Source organism: Diabrotica virgifera, chromosome 4, assembly GCF_917563875.1.
Source record: "Diabrotica virgifera virgifera chromosome 4, PGI_DIABVI_V3a".
Lineage (NCBI taxonomy): Eukaryota > Metazoa > Arthropoda > Insecta > Coleoptera > Chrysomelidae > Diabrotica > Diabrotica virgifera.
The window spans coordinates 108,935,340-108,955,643 of record NC_065446.1 but is presented as its reverse complement, the minus strand read 5'-3'; the positions used below and the strand labels follow the sequence as shown (position 1 = coordinate 108,955,643).

The following is a 20,304-nucleotide window of genomic DNA, read 5'->3' as shown; positions in this document are numbered from 1 at the left end:
CCTATTTATCTTCTAGAGATAAATCGATTCCATTAATTTTGGGTAGGGCAACAGTTATTTTATCGGTTTTTTGTCATTAACTTTTAGCCATTTTTGACACTCAATTATTAAATTAAGAAGTATTCTAGTACTAATAGGTACTCTTGATTTAAGTCGGTAGGTTGCACCGTTTTTTAGAAAAATCGATTTGAAAGTTTCTTGTTTTTTGAATTTGAAAAAAAATTTCAAAATATAACGGTGTTTTTACCGACTTCCGACTTGAAGCAAGAGTAGCTTTTAGTATGTACTAGAAAACCTTATAATTTAATAATCTATATCAAAAATGCTTAAAAATTAAAGACAAAAAAGTTATTATGCGATATAATATCTGTTGACCTACCAAAAACGGACGCCTATGACCGGTACTAGAAATTCGCTTTTAATGAAATCGATTCATCTCTGGAGGATAAATAAAAGTACCAGTTTTTGTTTTTCTAAATAGTCTTTGAAAATTCTCTTTAAATTCAAAAAATGAAATATTTTTAAATCGATTTTTCTAGAAAACGGTGTATTCTACCTACTTCAAGCAAGAGTACCTACCTTTTATTTCTAGAATACCTCACAATTTCATATTCCAGTGTCAAAAGTGTTTAAAAGTTAAAGACAAAAAAGTTATGCGATAAAATATTCGCTATACTACTAAGTCTAGAGGTACTAGAGGTACCAAGATACTAGAAATTCGCAATTAATGTAATCGATTTATCTCTTGAAAACTAATGGGCATACCAGTTTTTGTTTTTCTAAATAGAAGCGTTCTGGAGGTATTTTAAAAAAAAACTAATTACAAGACGCCATCTTTAAAGAGCTCTAGCTCCGTTAGGAAGCATTTTCGGACTAGGTGAATTGGGTTGACTTGTCAGAAAATCTTTTCTGTCTGATTGTCTGAGGAATCTCCAGTTTTCGTTTGTCGGGAGAGTTTCTGGACACCCTGTATGTTATTAACAGTTAATATTTGATTAGAAACTGGTAAATAATTTTTAGATAATAATTTAATATGAATACCTTACCTGGTAAGAAATATACGTTTAGCAAACTCCATATCCCTCTCCATACGTTGACGGTACCAAAGAGAGCGAACAAAGTATACAAATCTGCAAGTAACAATCTTGCAGCACCAGTCAGTCTTTCACATAAATATCTCATTACAGGCTGAAGAAGGAACGCAATAGCGACACATGCATATCCTATAACCTAGAAAAAATAGTTTTGGTTTGAATTTTTATAAAAAATTGTTTAACAAATATATGAAATGTGATATTTCCGTGAATGATCAAAACTAGTACTCTATGGTCGCATTTGGGAAACGAAAAAGTGAGGAAGCAGTTCCCAATGGAGCGGTAACAGTTGTGTTTCATCTGGCAATTAATGGCAGTTTGCTTTATAAACGTATGTCCGCAAATGCTTCATTTCCGAGATAGAGGGTTTTGATATTTTTCTTACAAACTTCCGATTTATTTATTGCTCTAAAACTTGTTAAGATGTGCAAATAAAATTTGGTGGGTTTTAAGAGGTAGTTATTGCGCATTTTTTTATATACAATTAGGAATTAATTATTCACTATTAGCGTGCATACGAGTCAGCGGCGGATCCAGCAGTGTTAAGAGGGGGGGGGGGCGATCGGCTAAATCTTTAGATAATTTTCTACTATGCCGGCTTTTTTTTTTTAGCCTACCGGCCCACCAGAAAAGTCCCGTACTATCTCTGTATCTTTAGAGTACGAAGTGCGAGTCAAGTCCCACAGCACTTAGGCCACAATTGACCCATTGTGCATCCTCCCAGGGGGCTGTCCTCCTTAGCTCATTGCCCATCCTACCATTTCCAGAAAGGTGGACAAATAACCAGGGGACATCTCCCCTATGTCGGCACGTGTAGGTCATGGCTCGCCGAACGCATACTCTCGTATTGACGAAAACTCCAGCCATTCATGTAGAACATGCTCGACAGTTTCGTCATCTCGTTCACACTTCCTGCACAGAAGTGTGTCTACTAGCCCCAGTATCTGGAGGTGTTTGCTTAGTTACAATGGCCAGTTAAAAAACCAACTCTCCAGCATAGGTTTTTCCTGGTCATAAGTTCTACCTTCTGGCTGAGAAAATGGTCTACCAGATCTTCCATTTCCTTTGTTGGTGGTACGGTGGCTACATCTGAGGATAGATAGACCAATGCTAGTATTAACTCTCTATTTTTGCCTTTTGCCCATTAACCTCAGTTATGTCTGAGATGCAAAACTTCACGAGGGGGAGGCTTTGATTTTTCTGGGAACATATATTGCTGTTCTCGGTTGTTGGTTGTTTTGTAAGCTGAAGATTGGACCATTTAGACTGCTAAAACCAGTTATTTTGGTCTTAGTTATCCAAGGTTCTCAGATTAATGATATTGCATTCTCCGTTACATCCAGGCGACGGCTGATTGTCGCCGTTGCCGCCTTTTTGTGTTGGAGATTGCATTGAATAATAATTTCCTTTTTCCCGATGTCCTTGGCCGTGGCGAAGGTGTCGTACTAATTATTTTAGGCGTTCATTTCCTCCTCGATTTAAGAGGCGGCAGCCTTAGTCACTTTGCGCTTCCTCTGCAGGGTTCGTCGACCACCATCTGATGGTCGTCGTCCTGCTGTGGATCATGGGCGTCTCAGTCTCAGTGACCATCTCCGGCTGCCGAGTAGCTGAGCTTCGTGGTTCCGAGGAGGTGCCCTTCATTTTTTTGGTGCTTGTTTTTAGAGTCAATGAGGTGGACGCGTAGCTCAGCCTCATTGGTCTTTTCTTAACGACAGCCATGTCCTCGTCTTCGATTCCAAAGACGAACAGGTGTCAGTTCGGACAGTCTTTACCTCGTGGTGGAAGGTGCACTATCTCGTAATTGACATATCTGGACTTTACGCCGTTAGCATCTGCAGCACTCTTTCTGAGACATCGGAGGTGGTAGTTACATCCCCCGAGATCCATAGAGAGGCTTTGGTAAGCTTCGGGAGCTTATCCTGACTTACAACAGCTAGTGATGCTTCCTCCCACAGTTTGAAGTCATCTATAACATTTTCCAGCCACTCAGTCGTCACCACATACTACTCTGATGATCTCATCAGAATAGGTCCACGATTTAAACGTGGGTGCTTTTGCTTGACTGTTGGAGTTCGACAAGATTGCTCTGTCCAATTCCTCCATCAGGCTGCGTTTGATGTCTTCCCGGTCGGCTGTGACCGAGTGACCTTGCCTTACGGGTTTACCTAATCTATGATAACGACCTCAAGGTGTGTCACGGCGGCTTCCGCGAAGCTTTGGGAAGGGGCAGTGGTGTTTTCGCTTCTGTGTTCTTTCTTGTGCTTCTGCAGCGTGCCTTCCGTGGAAGTGCTTGAGTGAAGGCGCTTCACATCGGCGCCTGTCGGTTCCTGTCCTCTTTTGGAGGTGGAACTATTGACAGACTCTGATGGGGGCACCTTTGTTTTGGGAGGGGCTTGAGAGGGATGGGTTGCTGCCGCAGGTATCTTCCTGACCTTCCTCCTTTTTTACCTCTGCACCACAGGGTCTGAGGCGTTTTGGTCGATTTCTCTGAGGTGATCCTTGTCCAGTTTTTGTTTGGGCAGATGTTTGAGGTGAACATTGCTGTCCATCCTCCACTCCGGCTTGAGACTGAGGTGAACATTTTGTCCTGTACTAATAAAATTTATTTATAATTCATATGTATTTAATACATATATCTTAGTCAATATTATAAAATTTACTATAACAAATGTCTAATTATCTGTTTGGAAAAAAATTAAATCACTTGGTTTGAGAGGGGGGCCAATCGCCCCCATCGCCCCCCTTGGATCCGCCACTGATACGAGTAATATGATCCTTTTGTGCGGTAGTGGTGAAAGTAAAATTTTTAATTGTATGTCAAAGAATGCACACCCAAAGTCCACCCACCAAATTGCACTTGCATATCTCAACCGGTTTTAGAGCAATATGTAAATAAATCGTCAGTTTGTAATACAAATTTCAACCCCTCCTATCTCGGAAACGAAGCATTTGCGGACATGCGTTTATAAAGCAAACTGTTATTCTTTTTTCATGCAGAATTTTTCATGCTTAACCCGGGAGCAGTCGCGATCACTTCTGTCACGTTAACAGTCGCGCGTAGAGAAAAAATCTCACAATACAAATTTAAATACGAATTTAAAAAAAATTTCTATTTTATAATATTTTTATTTACTTATGTTAAAAATGCCTATTTCTAACAATTTTAAAGCTAATTGGTTCTCACCAAAGACATACATTCCACAAAAAAAAAATAAAAAAAAATTCCACGCATTTCTATGATCCTCCTGGAGGCACTTACGAGTGGAAAGCGATGTTGCAAAATTTTTCATCAAGTTATCACGGAAAAGGATAAAATGTGAGATTTTTTCTCACGGCGCGACTGCTCCCGGGTTAAAGTTTTAAATACTTATTTAGAAACACCATGTATTGATGAAAAAATGGCTAGTTAAAGTACCTAACTTTTTTATTATCCAACATAAACGAATGAATAAAAAAACAGAATGTTAAGAAAATGATGAGGCTATAGTTGGGTTTTAATTGCAGTATTTTATGAATGCTTGAATATTCCACAGGGTGACGCGAATTTTGAGAAAAAATCACAGTTTGATTGATACACCCGGTATACAATGATAATTTACCTATCTAGCAACAATATTATTACATCGATATTGATAAAGATTAAGGCTATTACATGTTAAAAAATCGGACAATCATGTTTAGGCAATTCGAGACATCAAAAATTACCAATTTTTAAGGTGGCGCATTGGAGAATTTCTTGGAGAAGTATATAATATATAAAAGACAAAAAAGTTGTTTTTGTCTTTCGTTTGGCCCATAAAGACGACTAAAATTGAGAGAAAATTCAAATTATATCAGCCAGCCAAATCGCGCTCTCATTGATCGTGACGTCATATTATTATAATATTTGAAGTCCGCCATATCAATTCATTACGTTTGGCATTTGTTCTGACACTCAGTTTTATAAATCTTTAGATAGGTGCTGTGAAATATGTATTTCTGACTAATATTTGAGTGATTTTAATACTTAAGACAATTTTTGAAGTGAAATCTTCTTTAGGGGCGTTGTGCGATTTTTGGATAGGGGAAAAGCATTGAATTCGCGACCGTCATTGCGATCGTCATCGCTTATGCTATATATTATTTGTATGTATATATAAATTGTATAGAAGTATTTAAATTTAAAATAAATGTAAAACCTATTTTAGGATGGGGAAAAATATTTATTTCGCGACCGTCATAGCGACCGTCATCTCTTCGACGAAATAAATTTTTTACGTATCCATATTATGTGTATCTATACATAGATTCTATAGAAGTATTTAAATTTAAAATAAATGTAAAACCTATTTTTCGATAGGGAAAAAGGATTAAGAACAACTAGACATTTTTAAAAATGTTTATAGGCCCCAGGTCGACTCAGCCTGAATAAAATGAGTACCTTGGGTAAAACCAGGGGTAATAATAGGCGGTTGAAGCGTAGCACTGGCCCTGTTACCTTCCTTGTATACCGTAGGCCCTAGATATAGCAGACTACCCTGCTATACTCCCAAAGCCACGTGAGCGGTATAAAACGGGAGACTATTATAAAAAGGATTTATTTCGCGACCGTCATCGCGACCGTCATCGCGACCGTCATCGCGACCGTCATCTCTTCGGCGAAATAAATTTTGTACGTATATGTATTGAAGTGAAAACTTCTTTAGGAACGTTGTGCACTTTTTGGATGGGAAAAAGTATTAAATTGGCGACCGGCATTGCGACCGTCATCGCTTCGAAGAAATAAATGTTTGAAGTGAACACTTCTTGACGGTCGTTGTGCACTTTTTGGATGGGGAAAAGTATTAAATTAGCGACCTTCAACGCGACCGTCATCGCTTCGATGAAATAAATTCGTGAAGTGAAACGTTATGCACTTTTTGGATGTGGGAAAAGTATTGAATTATGAACCGTCATCGCTTCGACGAAATAAATATTTGAAGTGAAACTTCTTTAGGGACGTTGTGCACTTTTTCGATGGAAAAAAGCATTAAATTAGCGACCGTCACCACTTATGAAATCAATTTTTGAAGTGGAAACTTCTTGACGGACGTTGTGCACTTTTTGGATGGGGAAAAATTATTAAATTAGCGACCGTCATCGCTTCGACGAAATAAACGTTTGAAGTAAAAACTTCTTTAGGGACGTTGTGCTCTTTTTGGATGGAAAAAAGTATTCAATTATCGACCGTCAACGCGACCGTCATCGCTTCGATGAAATAAATTCGTGAAGTGAAACTTTGTGCACTTTTTGGATGGTGTACATATCTAAATAATGATTTTGTACATATATAAATTATGTGTATGTATACATAAATAGCATAGGGCATACGCATCGCGTATATCGTATATGATATAGGTATAGCACTTCTTTTAGGATGGGGTAAAAGCATTGAGCTCGTAATTTATATACTATAAGAAGTTTTCACTTCTGTCGGCACTCCCACGAGTGCCTTTAACTTTTTTTAAATGACCGAAGTCAAGAGGGTTTTTATAAATGCTAGTCTGATGGCTTACCCATTGTATGGTGGCAACATAATATTTTAAAAGGGTGGACATTTTTCCGTGGGAGAAGTTAGGCAAGTTAAAGCAGGTAAGTAAGTACATAGTATTTATACTATACTTAGTGTGACCAACTCCAATTCAGTTGAATCCGGGACAAGGCTGAAAAAACACCTGAAATCCGGGACTTTTCAATGAAAATCGGGCCATTCTTTTAATATAGAACCTTAATATCATAATTTTATTGATTATTTAACATTTTTATGATGACAGTGATATTTTTGATGGGATTAAGCCACAATTGGTTGTAATGATATTTACATTTTTGTTAGTTTTTGACGTTTCGACTTCCAATCGTGATATCGTTCTCAAAAAGAGACTTCAGAACATTTTTATGTTGATTACTTCTTGCTATCACATTTATAGAACGATTGAATTTACTTAAAAATGAGAAGAAACCCTTCAAAAATCATTCGTATGTTTTTGAATCGTCTTTTCAGAAGACGATAATTAAAATACAGAAACGAAAAAAAGTCCACAGTTTGAGTTTTTGTAAAACTATTATACCACGATATAAAATGCATATGTTTTTTATGTGGTATATTACACCCTAGAAATTATCGACTTTTTTTCAAAACCAATTCAATTTTATGTGAATTCTTGGAAGAATCTCGTATTCAAAATTTCAAAATAGAATTTTACCAAAATGTTGAAAATTCGGATGGCCCGGAAGTCTTGTCCGGGACGCCGGGACACGACTTCGTAATTCGGGCCATGTCCCGGATTTTTCGGACTAGTTGGTCACACTAACTATACTCCTTCTATACCTATTAATTTCATTCTGATTTATTATTCTCATAAAAAGTATTTAATGATAAAACTTAATAGGTACTCTATACTACGTATAGTGTCAATATTACATTTTTATGCTATAGTGCTGAAATTGAATCAACTTAACCTATTTATCGTTTTCATTTACGTATCTTATTTACCTCTCATTTCCTTCAAAAACTGTATCAAACTCCAATCTCAACAAACTGGTACCTATACAATAGATAAGAAAAGTGTCATTATAAAATATAATGATATGACGTCACTAGAGTTCGCGAGCTTTTTCGGTGGTTTGAAATTATTTAAATACACACATTTTAATTCGAGTCTTTGAGGCGTGAAATTTTTGGAATCTTATTTTAAAACGGAACTTAATATTATTACCTATGTAATAAAACAAAAATTTGCAAGTTCCCCATTCTCTTAATCTAATTCATTTTTATCATAAATTCCTATAAAATTGTAAAAAATGGTTATTATACACTACAAAGCAAGGTCGAAGGTCAACTATGCCATTAAAGTATTACATAAATGTTAAAATGGGAAAATTGCACCACATACCATTAACAGCGAAGAGGCAAATAGGAAAATTAGCGAATTTATTATAATTTTGGCAAGAACAATGAAACCACGCGTAATTGAATGTACTTAGTCTTAGTAAAAAAAATTATTCAATATTATATCGTAATATTGAGCTAACTGCTTAAATAGCTGCATATTAAATTTTTTAAGTGGAATGATATTTTCCTTTTAAAAATTCGCCCAGTTCCTTTGAAAAGATGCGAATATGTGCTGTAATTCTCTTATAAAGGGACAATAAACATGATAATTTACTTGTTACGAATCAAGGATAACGTTTCAGTGGGCCTTTGTTAAATTTATTATTTATTCATTCAAAAATACGCCAAAATTGTTTAGGATGATGTGACTTCCTTTTTATTAACGTATATGCTGATTCCTTAGAATGTCTAAATAAATTACTTACGAAGGTTATACGTGTATCCGACGAAAACATTGAAATCATACAATATCTGGCCAAAATATGTCATAAAATACCTGGAAAATGGAAAATCTTAATTTGTAATCTCATATTAATATAACTTCCTTCCTAATGGCTTGGTATAAAAAGGTCGGATGTCCATTTTTCTGAATTTTAGCTTAATATCATTTCTCTAGTCTTGTTCTTGACTGGCTTTACAACTCGTGGTGAGCCTTCTCTGCATCCACTATTACCCTCCATCTTCTACGATCTTGCTCTCCCTTTTCCCATTGTTGTATCTCAGTCCTAGATAAATCGGCCTTACCATCATCCTTCCATATTTTTCTGGGAAGGCTTACTGCTCTTCTACCGTCTGGTCTCTCAAAAGCTACGGTCTTTATGACTATGTCTTCCCTCTGATCTTACCACATGACCTGTCCTTCTTATCCGGTTAGCTTGTATGGCTGACGATGTTTTCAGTAACATACAGTCACCAATTTAGTAAATATTGCGGCGTCTTCTCTACTCTACTGTCAATTCGTCTCTTTGAGACCCAAATCTCATTCTGAGAACCTTCCTTTCAAATACCAGCAGCTTATTTATTTCCCGCTGATGTATAGTCCATGTTTCGGTTCCATATGTAACAACTGGGCGAATAATTGACATGTACAGTAGGGTGGAACGAAAGGATGGGAAAAAAAATTTTTGTCAAAGAACTTTCTAATAGCACTCGAAAGTTGCCTTTTCGTGTCTACAATAAAACTACAAAATATTTTTGTTCTAGATTTACATCTTGAGGTGCCGCAAGAGCATTGAAAATATAGGTTTTTAACAAAAAAATACAGAAATTTTCAAATATTTTATATATTTAACCTGGTGCCATAGCTATTTCTTAGTCAAATATTGTTTATAATAACAGTTAACATTGCTATCGTCGCTATATATACACATTGCTATAAGATTTCTTTAGTTACAATATTCCTCTTGATACTCAAAGCATTGTTTTTTTGTCTCAAACTTGGGCATAATCTTTTGGGAAGAAATATTTTCTCTAGCAAAGCCATTTCTTGCTTCTAGACCACAGACATTAAAAGATTACTCAGTCACGAGCTTTATGACTCTTTCCACTGCCTGTGTAGACAGGGAAAACACTGAAAATCCACACACTGCACCTGGCAACTAGGGTCTCTTGCTTCACTTATATACTTTAAGTCCTCGTCAGTTATATGTTTTGTCATAGGAGGTTCAGTAATTCCTTCTTCAGTTCAGTTAATTATATCAATGTGGTCATTGGCATTAAAGTTAAGCTTCGGGCAACAAAGTTCCTTAAACCATTTATGAGTTCCGATCTTGCCTTCAAAAGTCGCCGTAGACCTAGCTCTCTTATGTGTTTTCTATTGTCACATACCATGGAGAGAAGCATATTTTCTGGGTGAGAGAAGTAATCATTCCTTTGAATTACTGGATCAGTTATTTGGATATATTCCTCACAAAGATAACGTGAACATTTAATGAGTCCCCATAGATGTTTTGATCCATTTACACAAGATGGTTTTAGTTTGATATGAGACAAGACTGGGGCATACACCTTCATCACATACATAGTTAAAGTTTTCAGATTATCTGAAGGATTCTCTGTTGCAACATATAACCGAAGAATGTGATTGGCCAACGTAAGCCATCGCGAATGAGCTAATTTCCCAGGGGTTTTTAAAGAAAGATCAGAAGGACATACATATAGATTGCTTTGCACATTTCAAGTAAATATTTTCGATCTGTGCTTAGATCATCCTTAATCTCTAGAATAGGGAGGTTGTTTTGTATGGGAGCGAAATTAACCACAGGAAGCTGGTTACAGATTTCAAGTTCTTTGCTTAAAACCTCTTCAAATTCATTAGGGTTTTAAATTTTTCCATCCAATGTACAAAACAAATGACGCAAAGGTAATTCATTGGTATGGAACAACCAAATCAGCCACTGCAGCGACTTATTTACGTTTTTTTCTACTAAAGCAATTACACCATTGTTAACACCGGTGATAGTGGCAGTTCCATCACATCCGACAGCTGTTATATTGGAAATGTTCAAAGGATTGTCACCTTGAAAATGCTCCACTACTCTATCTTTTATAGCTTCACCTGTTCCGGAAGCAGGAGTTATATGCCCTAAGAAGATTGATCCAGGTTCCTCTACTATTGAAATGTGCTTCTCTAGTATAGTCTTTTTGTAAAATTTGTGCCCTCGTTTTTCTTGATTAATTGCTTTGTCTTTTCTTAAATCAAAGAATAACCCCGCGTTTTTTTCCAATTTGCGTGAAGCTAATTTCTGTGGCTTTTGTACGATTTTTCAACCGTGCTCGACGTATTTTCATCCTGTCAATTACCTTACTTCTATTATCTCCATAATAATGCCAACATCTTGTACAGCTCTGGTGATTGCTGCTGCTACTCTGTTTGAGACACCAGTCCTATTACAGATAGAAGCTACTGTTGGCAGTTCTACTAGCATTTGTTTAGTTGTTATATTTAAAGATTTTGAGGGCTTTTTGGAATTATAAATAAATTTTTGTTCGTCATTTTGATAATAATGATCAGCATGTAACACATGCAATATTCGCAGCAGTGTTACCATCAGCTACTGATTATTGTCTGTAATTCAAATGCTGCTGTACTAGTTTTTGCCTCCTTTCCTCCCTCATTGCCAGAACCTTTGAAACTATCTTGTCAACTCTACCAATACACATTTTCCTTACGTCTTGGCTTTCATCTGCTACTAAGAATATTAAAATATATTAAAGAATGAAATAAATATTTACTACTAAATATTTCTTTAAATGTGGAATTCTAGTTGAAACTTTGTCAGTTTTAGTAAAAATAAATACAGTGGAACCTCGATAACTCGGATTAATCAGGACCGCGGCCGATTCGGGTTATCAAAAATCCGTGTTAGCCGGAGAATATGGTAAAAATTAATAAAATCGGTATACTTACAGATAAACTCCGTTATAATTGAAATAACATGAAATATATATGCACGACAGTACACATCTAAATTACGTATAGTTGTATAGAGTATAGAGTATTGTTCATTTCTTCACTGGTAAACCACGTTGGCGTTCCGCACAGAACCACACATACAAAGCGTCGTCGAGAGTCTCATTTTTAGCTTTATTATCTTTGCACCGGCACCGACTGTCCAAACTGTCTTTTGTTATCATTTTGAAACAAAAATCTTCGATTTTAGTTCTATTTTTCTTCCAATCCGATACTGTAGATATACCGACACCATCATGATGCTGCAATAATTGTTTTTAAAGATTCGCCTTTATCAATCCTACCTAATGCTTCTAATTTCTTTTCCATTGCCACTACAACATTTTTACGTTTTGTTGCCATTAGGTACGTAGACAAAAAACACGCAATCACAAACTTATCTGAAGCTGTGTCTGAAGTACGATTACATTTTGGAAGCGAACAATACGACTGTGTACTGCACACAATGTGGTAACAATCGCATGTTATTTAAGAACAGACTAAGACCTTTGTTTAAAAAAGAATTTTTTAAATAGGTATGTAGTTTTTTAGTATTTTTTAAACAATGCCAATACAGTTTGAAATAAATAGGTGTACAAAAAAGGAATAACAGGTGTCTGTTGTTTCCGATAATCGGCTCTGCCGCCGTGTGCCATGAGTCATTTTTACTATCGTTTAGTTCAAATTACACAAACACCCATTATCTCTCAAATATTATATTACATACATTTTTATTGTTGAAATGTTTGTCTGATAAAAATCGGTCCGGGTTAGCCGGACTTCCGGGTTATCGGGGGCCGACTTATCGGGGTTCCACTGTATTGGATTGTTGTAAGTTAAAACTAAAATTATCTTTAAAGTGTAGTTTTAGAGTTTATATTTACCATTTAAAATAGCAATTAAGACATTACAATAGCTATTTTTGACCAAAATAAAATCATCAAAATTCGCAAAGTTAGCTAAAAATTCTAATTTTCAACCCTTTTGCGACACCTCTAAAAATATTTTGTTTTGAAAATAGTTATTTTCCTAACTAGTGCGGAAAGTGATACTTTCACGCACGATACTGCCGTTGACCCGAACGACGCGATAGCGGAGTTCAGGCAAGCAGTCGAGTGCGTTGAAGACACTTTCCGCATGAATTAGGAACAATATTTTTTCTAGGGCCGTACGTTTGGAAAAAAGCCACAAAAAATAGAGTTATATCAATTTTTATTTAGAAGTGAAAATACACAAATTAATTCTTTGACAAGGTTGTCAAAACCAAACTTTAAATATAATGGGCTACCACGACGACGATATTGGTTTCCATGACGACGATTCAAAACCATTTTAATTGTTTACTGATCTGACTTTCAAATATTATGTCAAAATAATTTTATTTCATCGAATTATCAGTAGTAATTGCACAAGAGCTCTGAAATTATTGAATTTTTCCCGAGTGACACTTTGACAGTTTTACTTTCACGAGCCGAAGGCGAGTGAAATTATGTCAAAGTGTCACGAGAGCAAAAATTCTATATTAATTTCAGAGGTCGAGTGCAATTTGTTGCGATTATTTCATGAATAAAACTGTTCAAAACCAAAATTTTATTGTAATTTATTTATGTAAGTACCATTAAACACACAGTTTTTATAAATATTTGACGATTGAAAGTCATCACTTTTATAATTTTTAAAACATTAATTGTCATTAATGTCACTGAATGTATTTTTTTGTAGCAACGAAGGGCATCTGACGTAATATACTTAACGACGGGAGATTATCAAAAATTATCGATTTAATTCAGATTTATGTAGCTTTCTATTGGTCAGAATCTCCTATCAATGAAATAATCGCGCTAATTTCATTAAAACATGAACACAATAATATAAATTTGAAATAAATTAGTAAATAATATCTAAATATTAGTTTATTGCATGTATTGTAATATATTATAATGCCATATTACAAGGTATTTTACTTTCCCGCACGCCGTGCGGGAAAAATTACTTACACGCACGCTTTCGGAAACTAAATGCGTGCGTGAAAGTGGCTCTTTTATCACGGCCGTAGAAAAATATTTTATTTGCGGCTTAACAATGGCTATAGGCAACTTTCTATCACTATTACACTTTGAAGTTATAAAAACATTTTTTTCGTTCCACCCTAATCTACAGTCTTAATTTAAATTGTTATTTTAGCAGCTTAGATCTTAATAATTTCATAAAGAGTATCATGCAGCTATCCTTGCTGAGACCTTTTTCTATATGGTTGTAGTCTATGATTACAGCCCCTAGATATTTAAACTCTTACTATGTCGAAGTTGTGGTCATTAATAGCCTAACTTCCTAACTCTTGGTCTTGGTTTTTGGTTGCTATCATGTATTTCGTCTTCTTTTCATTTACTGGAAGACCCAAACAACCTGTTTCCCATCGAGTTGTAAAAACATCTTTCACGTCTCTTGTAGAAACTGCGTCTAGATCATCAGCAAAGGCCAATAATAGTTTTGATCTTTGATTCCCAAATCCTTTTGTCAGCTCAGACTGTATTTTACTTATTGCATGTTCTAAGGCCAAATTGAATAGCAACGGCGATAACGGGTCTCCTTGTCGAAGTCCTGATGTTATACTATAATTACTGCTGTATTAAAATGGGGACATTCAGTAAATAAATAAAAGTAAATAAACAAAGCAAACATCTTTGTTTTCTATATCCATTTTCATGCCGGATTTTTTGTACTTGTGACACACCGTATTGGGACCGTGCAAGTTCGGAAAAGCGACACCTATTTCTACGCTCTGAACTTTTATTCGCATTTTTAATTATATTGGCCAATCATATGGTCCTGGTTACTGGATAATTGTCAAGGCCATAGTCCAAAAAAATAATAAGAAGAAAAAATAAGATTTAGGTTGTGTAATTCAAAATTAAACAATTGTATGTAGTAAATAAAATTAGTTATTAAAATGCAGTATTGCAAGCAAAATACAATTAATTAAATTTACCTTTATATAATAATTGCATATCATATCAATATTGTGGAGCAATATAAAATTTTTCTTCTTAAATGACAATAGGTATGAAATGTACGTCAATTTGACAATTTCAGTTGACAATATGAATTATTTAAGAAAGTTGCAATATTTCTCCGCTATTCGCGCACGATCGTTTCGCGTATCCCTTCCAAGTACTTGCACACCGCGAATAAGTAATTTTGAGAGAGTTATTACTTACTAGACTACACCAGTAAGAAAATACTAAATCTTCTGGAAAGAGGAATAGATCAACCAGCAGCCACACGCCTCTCCAAACGAACACTACTAAAGTTCCAACTACAGCTATAGAGAAGAGACAGTCTAACACAAACAAGGATTTTCTTTCTTCCATCTGAAACAAAAAAATAGTATATTATATACGTAACGATTTTAAGGCGGGTAATAGGACCCTTATAGTATCCTCCTCTATTTATATTAGTTGTTATGTAATGTTATATATAGTTATGTCAGTTCATATTTTATTAGTTGTCAAAATATAATTTATCGAAATGTCCTACTTATTCAATCTGCAGATATAACAAATTGGCGACGGGGTAAATCATTGAATAACCAGACTTTTAAAATACATATTAAACATGGATCCAGATCAATTCAAACAATTTATGATGGTAAACCAGGAAATTTTAGATCAACTGCAGAAAAGTTTGGCAAGTACTTCAAATTCGACTATTAATCATTTTATACCTTTATTCGAAAATTTTAATGAACAAAAAGAAAAATTCACAATGTACATAGAACGTTTCGAAAACTACCTTAAAATCAAACAAGTTTTCGATGACAAGAAATTTGCTTTAGACTTACTATTGAATTCTATTGGCTCTGCAACTTTTTCAGTGCTTTCAACCTTAGTTGCACCTCACAAAATTAGAGATTTTGATTACAACACCATTGTAAAGAAACTTGATAATCGCCTGAATCCAAAGAAAAATATTCTTGTGTTGCAGCATAAATTTCTTTCCTTATATCAACAAGAAAAGCAGTCAATTTCCGAATATACTACTGCTCTAAAGCAAGCTACTCTTGAATGTGAATTTATCTCTACGTGCAAATGTCAGGCAAACATTTCTGAACATTTTTTACGAGCTCAGTTTATTCGAGGCATCAAAGATAACTTAATTAGAGAACGTCTGCTGGAATCCAATGAAAAATCATTTGAAAAATTAGAAGAAAAGGCTTTAATCTTAGAATCTTCAACTATCGACAATAAAGAATTTTCATCAAGTAACAATTCTTTAAATATCAACCAAATCAATCAATCTAGACAGAGACCAAATTCAGCGTCTTATAATAGGAAGCGTTCCCAGTCTAGATCTAGAATCAATTTTCAAGAATTGGGTATAGACAATCGATGCCTACGATGTGGTAAACAACATCTTGTTAAAAACTGTAAAATCGATCCTGAACTACTTCGGTGCAAAGGATGTGAAAAATATGGTCACGTTATTTCAGTCTGTATTTCAACGCTTTTAGCAAACAAAAATAAAACTAACTCGGCCCATCATCTAATTAATGAATATCAACCAGCAACCAACGAAACAGAACCAGAGGATACTTTTTACATTAATAAAATTGTGGATATTTATGAAAATCAATCTTACACGGATGCTCAAAAGTTTTATGTGACAGTCCTTATTAAAAACAAACCGGCAACATTTGAAGTTGATTCTGGAGCAGGATTTACACTTATCTCAGAATCAAAATTTAAAGAACTAGATCTTGATTTACCACTTCAAAAATCTGATATTGCCTTTAGATCATATACAAAAAACGTATTTTATCCCTTAGGGAAAGCAAAAACATCAATACAATATCAAAATAAAATTTCAACAGAAGAATTTTACGTAGTTCCTGATGAATTAGACTCCTTATTAGGGCGTGTATGGATAAGACATTTAAACATTAACCTTCAAGACATCGATAGCTCAACAGGAATCAGACAAATCAAAAATATACCGGCTAATGAAGAAGAATTTGTTCAAAAATATTCAGACATATTTGAAGAATCAATTGGACTTGTATCAAATTTTAAAGTAAATTTGCAACTGCGTAAAAATGCCAAGCCAGTCTATTTTAAAGAACGAGATGTGCCGTATGCACTTAGGGAGAAAGTTGAGAAAGAACTTGACAACTTAGAAGCTCAAGGAATTATATCGAAAGTCAACCATAGTGATTGGGGTTCACCACTGGTTGTTATTCCAAAAGCTGATGGAGGTGTGAGACTTTGTGTAGATTACAAAATTGGTGTTAATGAGAGAATTGTGTCCGCAAACTATCCAATCAGAAAAATCGAAGATATATTAAACAGCTTAAAAGATTCACGATATTTTTGTCGATTGGATCTGTTCAAAGCATATCTTCATCTAGCAGTAGACGAAGAGAGCAGTATTATCCAAACTATATCAACACATCGAGGAACATATCGAATGCATCGACTGTCTTTTGGAATTAAAACTGCCCCTTCAGAGTTCAATCGAATTATTGATCAAATTCTATCCGGTCTATCAAAAACTCACGCATACTTTGATGACATAATTGTTCATGGAGTCATGAACAAATTTTCAACAAGAATGTCGACAAAATCTTGACGCATGCCTTCAACGACTAAAAATGTTCAATCTACACCTTAATCGCAAAAAGTGTGCTTTTTTCGAAACCAGTACAGAATATCTTGGTCATCTTATCAAGCACAACGAAATTTTAAAGTCTCCAAAAAAGATTCAAGCTATTCTCGACATGCCACGACCCACAGATGTGGATGGAGTTCGAAGATTTCTTGGTATGGTAATGTATTATACCCGATTCATTCCTAATGCTTCAACTAAAACGTACCCTCTACGGAAACTTTTACAGTAAAGAGCAAAATTTATTTGGAATAATTCATGTGAAACAGCTTTTAACAAATTAAAAGAGGAAATTGTGAGTGATCAAGTTCTAATTCCATATGACCCAAGTTTGCCCGTAGTATTAGCTTGTGATGCAAGTCCAACCGGTGTTGCAGGGGTGCTATCTCATGTTATTGATGGAATCGAAAGGCCTATCGCATTTGCTTCAAGATCTCTTACCAAATGTGAACAAAATTATAGTCAGTTAGACAGAGAAGCACTTGCAATTATGTTTTCAGTAAATCACTTCTTCATGTATCTTTTTGGGCGTAAGTTTAAACTCATCACTGATAACAGCCCTCTAACGAGAATTTTTCATCAAAATTCAAAATTACCTTCAATGACTTCTGCTAGACTTCTTCGATATGCATCATTTTTATCAGGATTTGATTACTAAGTCGAATACAGAAAATCTTCTGATTACGTTAACGTCGACTGTATTTCTAGAGCTTCTATCAATCAACCTTCATCATCTTTAGAAAAAATTCTCAACGAAGAAATTAAATCTATCTGTCATGAGTCAATAAAAGAAATTTCAACATACGATCTAACCTATCAAAATATCAAAGATGCTACAGACAAAGATCCCATTTTATCAAGAATTAAATCTGATTTAAAATCACAAAATCAAAATGAACATGATTTCACTTTAGAAGACGAGATCCTTTTTAAAGGTCAGATAATTGTTATTCCAACTCAACTCCAACGACTGGTCCTATCAGAACTCCACAGAACTCACATAGGCATTACAAAGATGAAACAACTTGCAAGAAAGTATTGCTATTGGAAAAACATAGACAAAGACATTGAAATTATGGTCAAGTCATGTCAACCTTGCGCTGAAATTCGAAAATCACCTTCAAAAGCTCCACTACACCACTGGGATACTCCAACAGAAAATTGGGACCGCATCCATATTGATTATGCGGGTCCATTCCAAGGTTTTTATTTTTTTGTTGTGGTTGACGCTAAATCACGATGGGCTGAAATCAAAGTTCTTAGGGATGCGCCAACATCAGAAAAAACCATTGATTTTCTGTTAGAGATATGTTCTATTCACGGATATCCTCAAGTTATGGTATCAGACAACGCTACAATTTTTGTAAGTGATCAATTTAAAAAATTTTCAAAAACTCATGGTATTTTTCAAAAATTTATTGCTCCTGGCCATCCTGCTACAAACGGCTTAGCTGAACGAAACGTTCAAACCCTAAAAATGAGACTAAAAGCTATGTCTACTGATCGTTTACCCATGAGTAAGAAAGTACAAGAAATTCTTTTAAAATATAGAGCGACACCACTTTCCTGTGGAAAATCACCAGTTGAAATGTACCTGAACAGATGTTTAAGAATCAAACTCGACGCACTACGTCCAACAAAACTTAGCAGATCAGAAAATCAACCCAATGGTGCAAGACAATTAAATGTGGGGGAGAGAGTACAAGTACGGTATTACCAAGGTAACCAGGAACTTTGGAAATTTGGCACAATTGTTAAAAAGTATGGATTGTTACATTACCAAGTCCAACTTGATGATGGCTATTGTTTAAAACGTCACATTGACCAAATTCGTAAAACTATGGTACCTAAAAAAAAATGTAACCTTTGTAAACGAACCAGAAATAATTAATTATCAGCCACAGTATCAAGAGCCCCCCTGCATCTTCTGCCATCTATCCAACCTCCAGTATATTTACATCCAAATCCTATCAACGAAAATGTAGATCCAATGATAGAACCTGATCATCCTGATAATGAACTGGTACCCATTAATGAACCTGCTGCGGTACCCATTAATGAACTTGCTGTTAAAGAACGTATTGATCTTCCACAGTTAAGAAGATCTGAACGGATTCGTATTTTCAAGTCAAGACTTTAGATTTAGGTTTTTAATTCTTTTCTATTTAATTAAGTTCAAAATAGCGTGGGAGAATATAGTATCCTCCTCTATTTATATTAGTTGTTATGTAATGTTATATATAGTTATGTCAGTTCATATTTTATTAGTTGTCAAAATATATTTATCGAAATGTCCTACTTATTAATTATTTTTATTTTTTTTTATTTTTTTTTTTCGAATGTCACTTCTAAATATTTAAATTGTAAAAATTATGGTGAAAATGGATAAAACACCTTCAAAATATCATGAAAATTCTTATAGAAAACGAAGTCCCGCCAGAAGAATCCCGTCGGAAGTTTTTGCAATCCTGTGTTGAATTTTATTAGAAATTTTTGAAGATCCGATAAACAAAATTTAACGTTAACTGAATTAATTAGAAGAGGAGCCCAAATTTAAAGACATATGAGAGAACAAGAATGAACAAGATTATATTCGATTCCTTTTTGTAAACTTTAAGATAAATTCATGTTGTTTTATAATCTAAATTTAACCCTCACGCACAAGTTGTAGTCCATGTGACTAACAACTTCAGTGAGAAACTGGGTTTATTTATTATGTACTAGGTTGCTACAAATAAACTCTATTATTATTATTATTATTATTAAATCTGCAGATATAACAACCCTTATATGGGCTAATGGTAAAAAACATAAAATTCTTAATTGTATGTCAAAAAATGCACCATAACTACCTCTTAAAACCCACCAAATTTCATTTGCATATCTCAACCGATTTTAGAGCAATAAATAAATCTTCAGTTTGTAAGAAAAATTTCAACACCACCTATCTCGGAAACGAAGCACTTGCGGACATACGTTTATAAAGCAAACTCTCATTATTTTTTTATGCAGAATTTCCCTTTAAAATTTGCCATAATTATTTAAAAACATCCTGTATTGATGAAAAACGAGGCTAGTTGTTAAAGTACCTAACTTTTTTATTATCCAACATAAGCGAATGAATAAAAAAACAGAGTGTTAAGAAAATATGAGTCTATAGTTAAGTGTTAATTACAGTATTTTATAAA

General features: G+C 34.7%; 1 protein-coding gene across 1 annotated transcript in view; it reads right to left on the bottom strand.

Moving 5' to 3' along the window:
- LOC114331846 (uncharacterized) overlaps positions 1 to 20,304 on the bottom strand; it is a 99,767-nt gene that overhangs the window by 12,829 nt on the left and 66,634 nt on the right. The window contains exons 2-3 of the mRNA XM_028281522.2: positions 14,674 to 14,826; positions 1,047 to 1,230 (exon numbers count right to left, since the gene is read on the bottom strand). Coding sequence (XP_028137323.1) covers positions 1,047 to 1,230; positions 14,674 to 14,826 — 337 coding nt within the window. The remainder of the gene's footprint in view (positions 1 to 1,046; positions 1,231 to 14,673; positions 14,827 to 20,304) is intronic.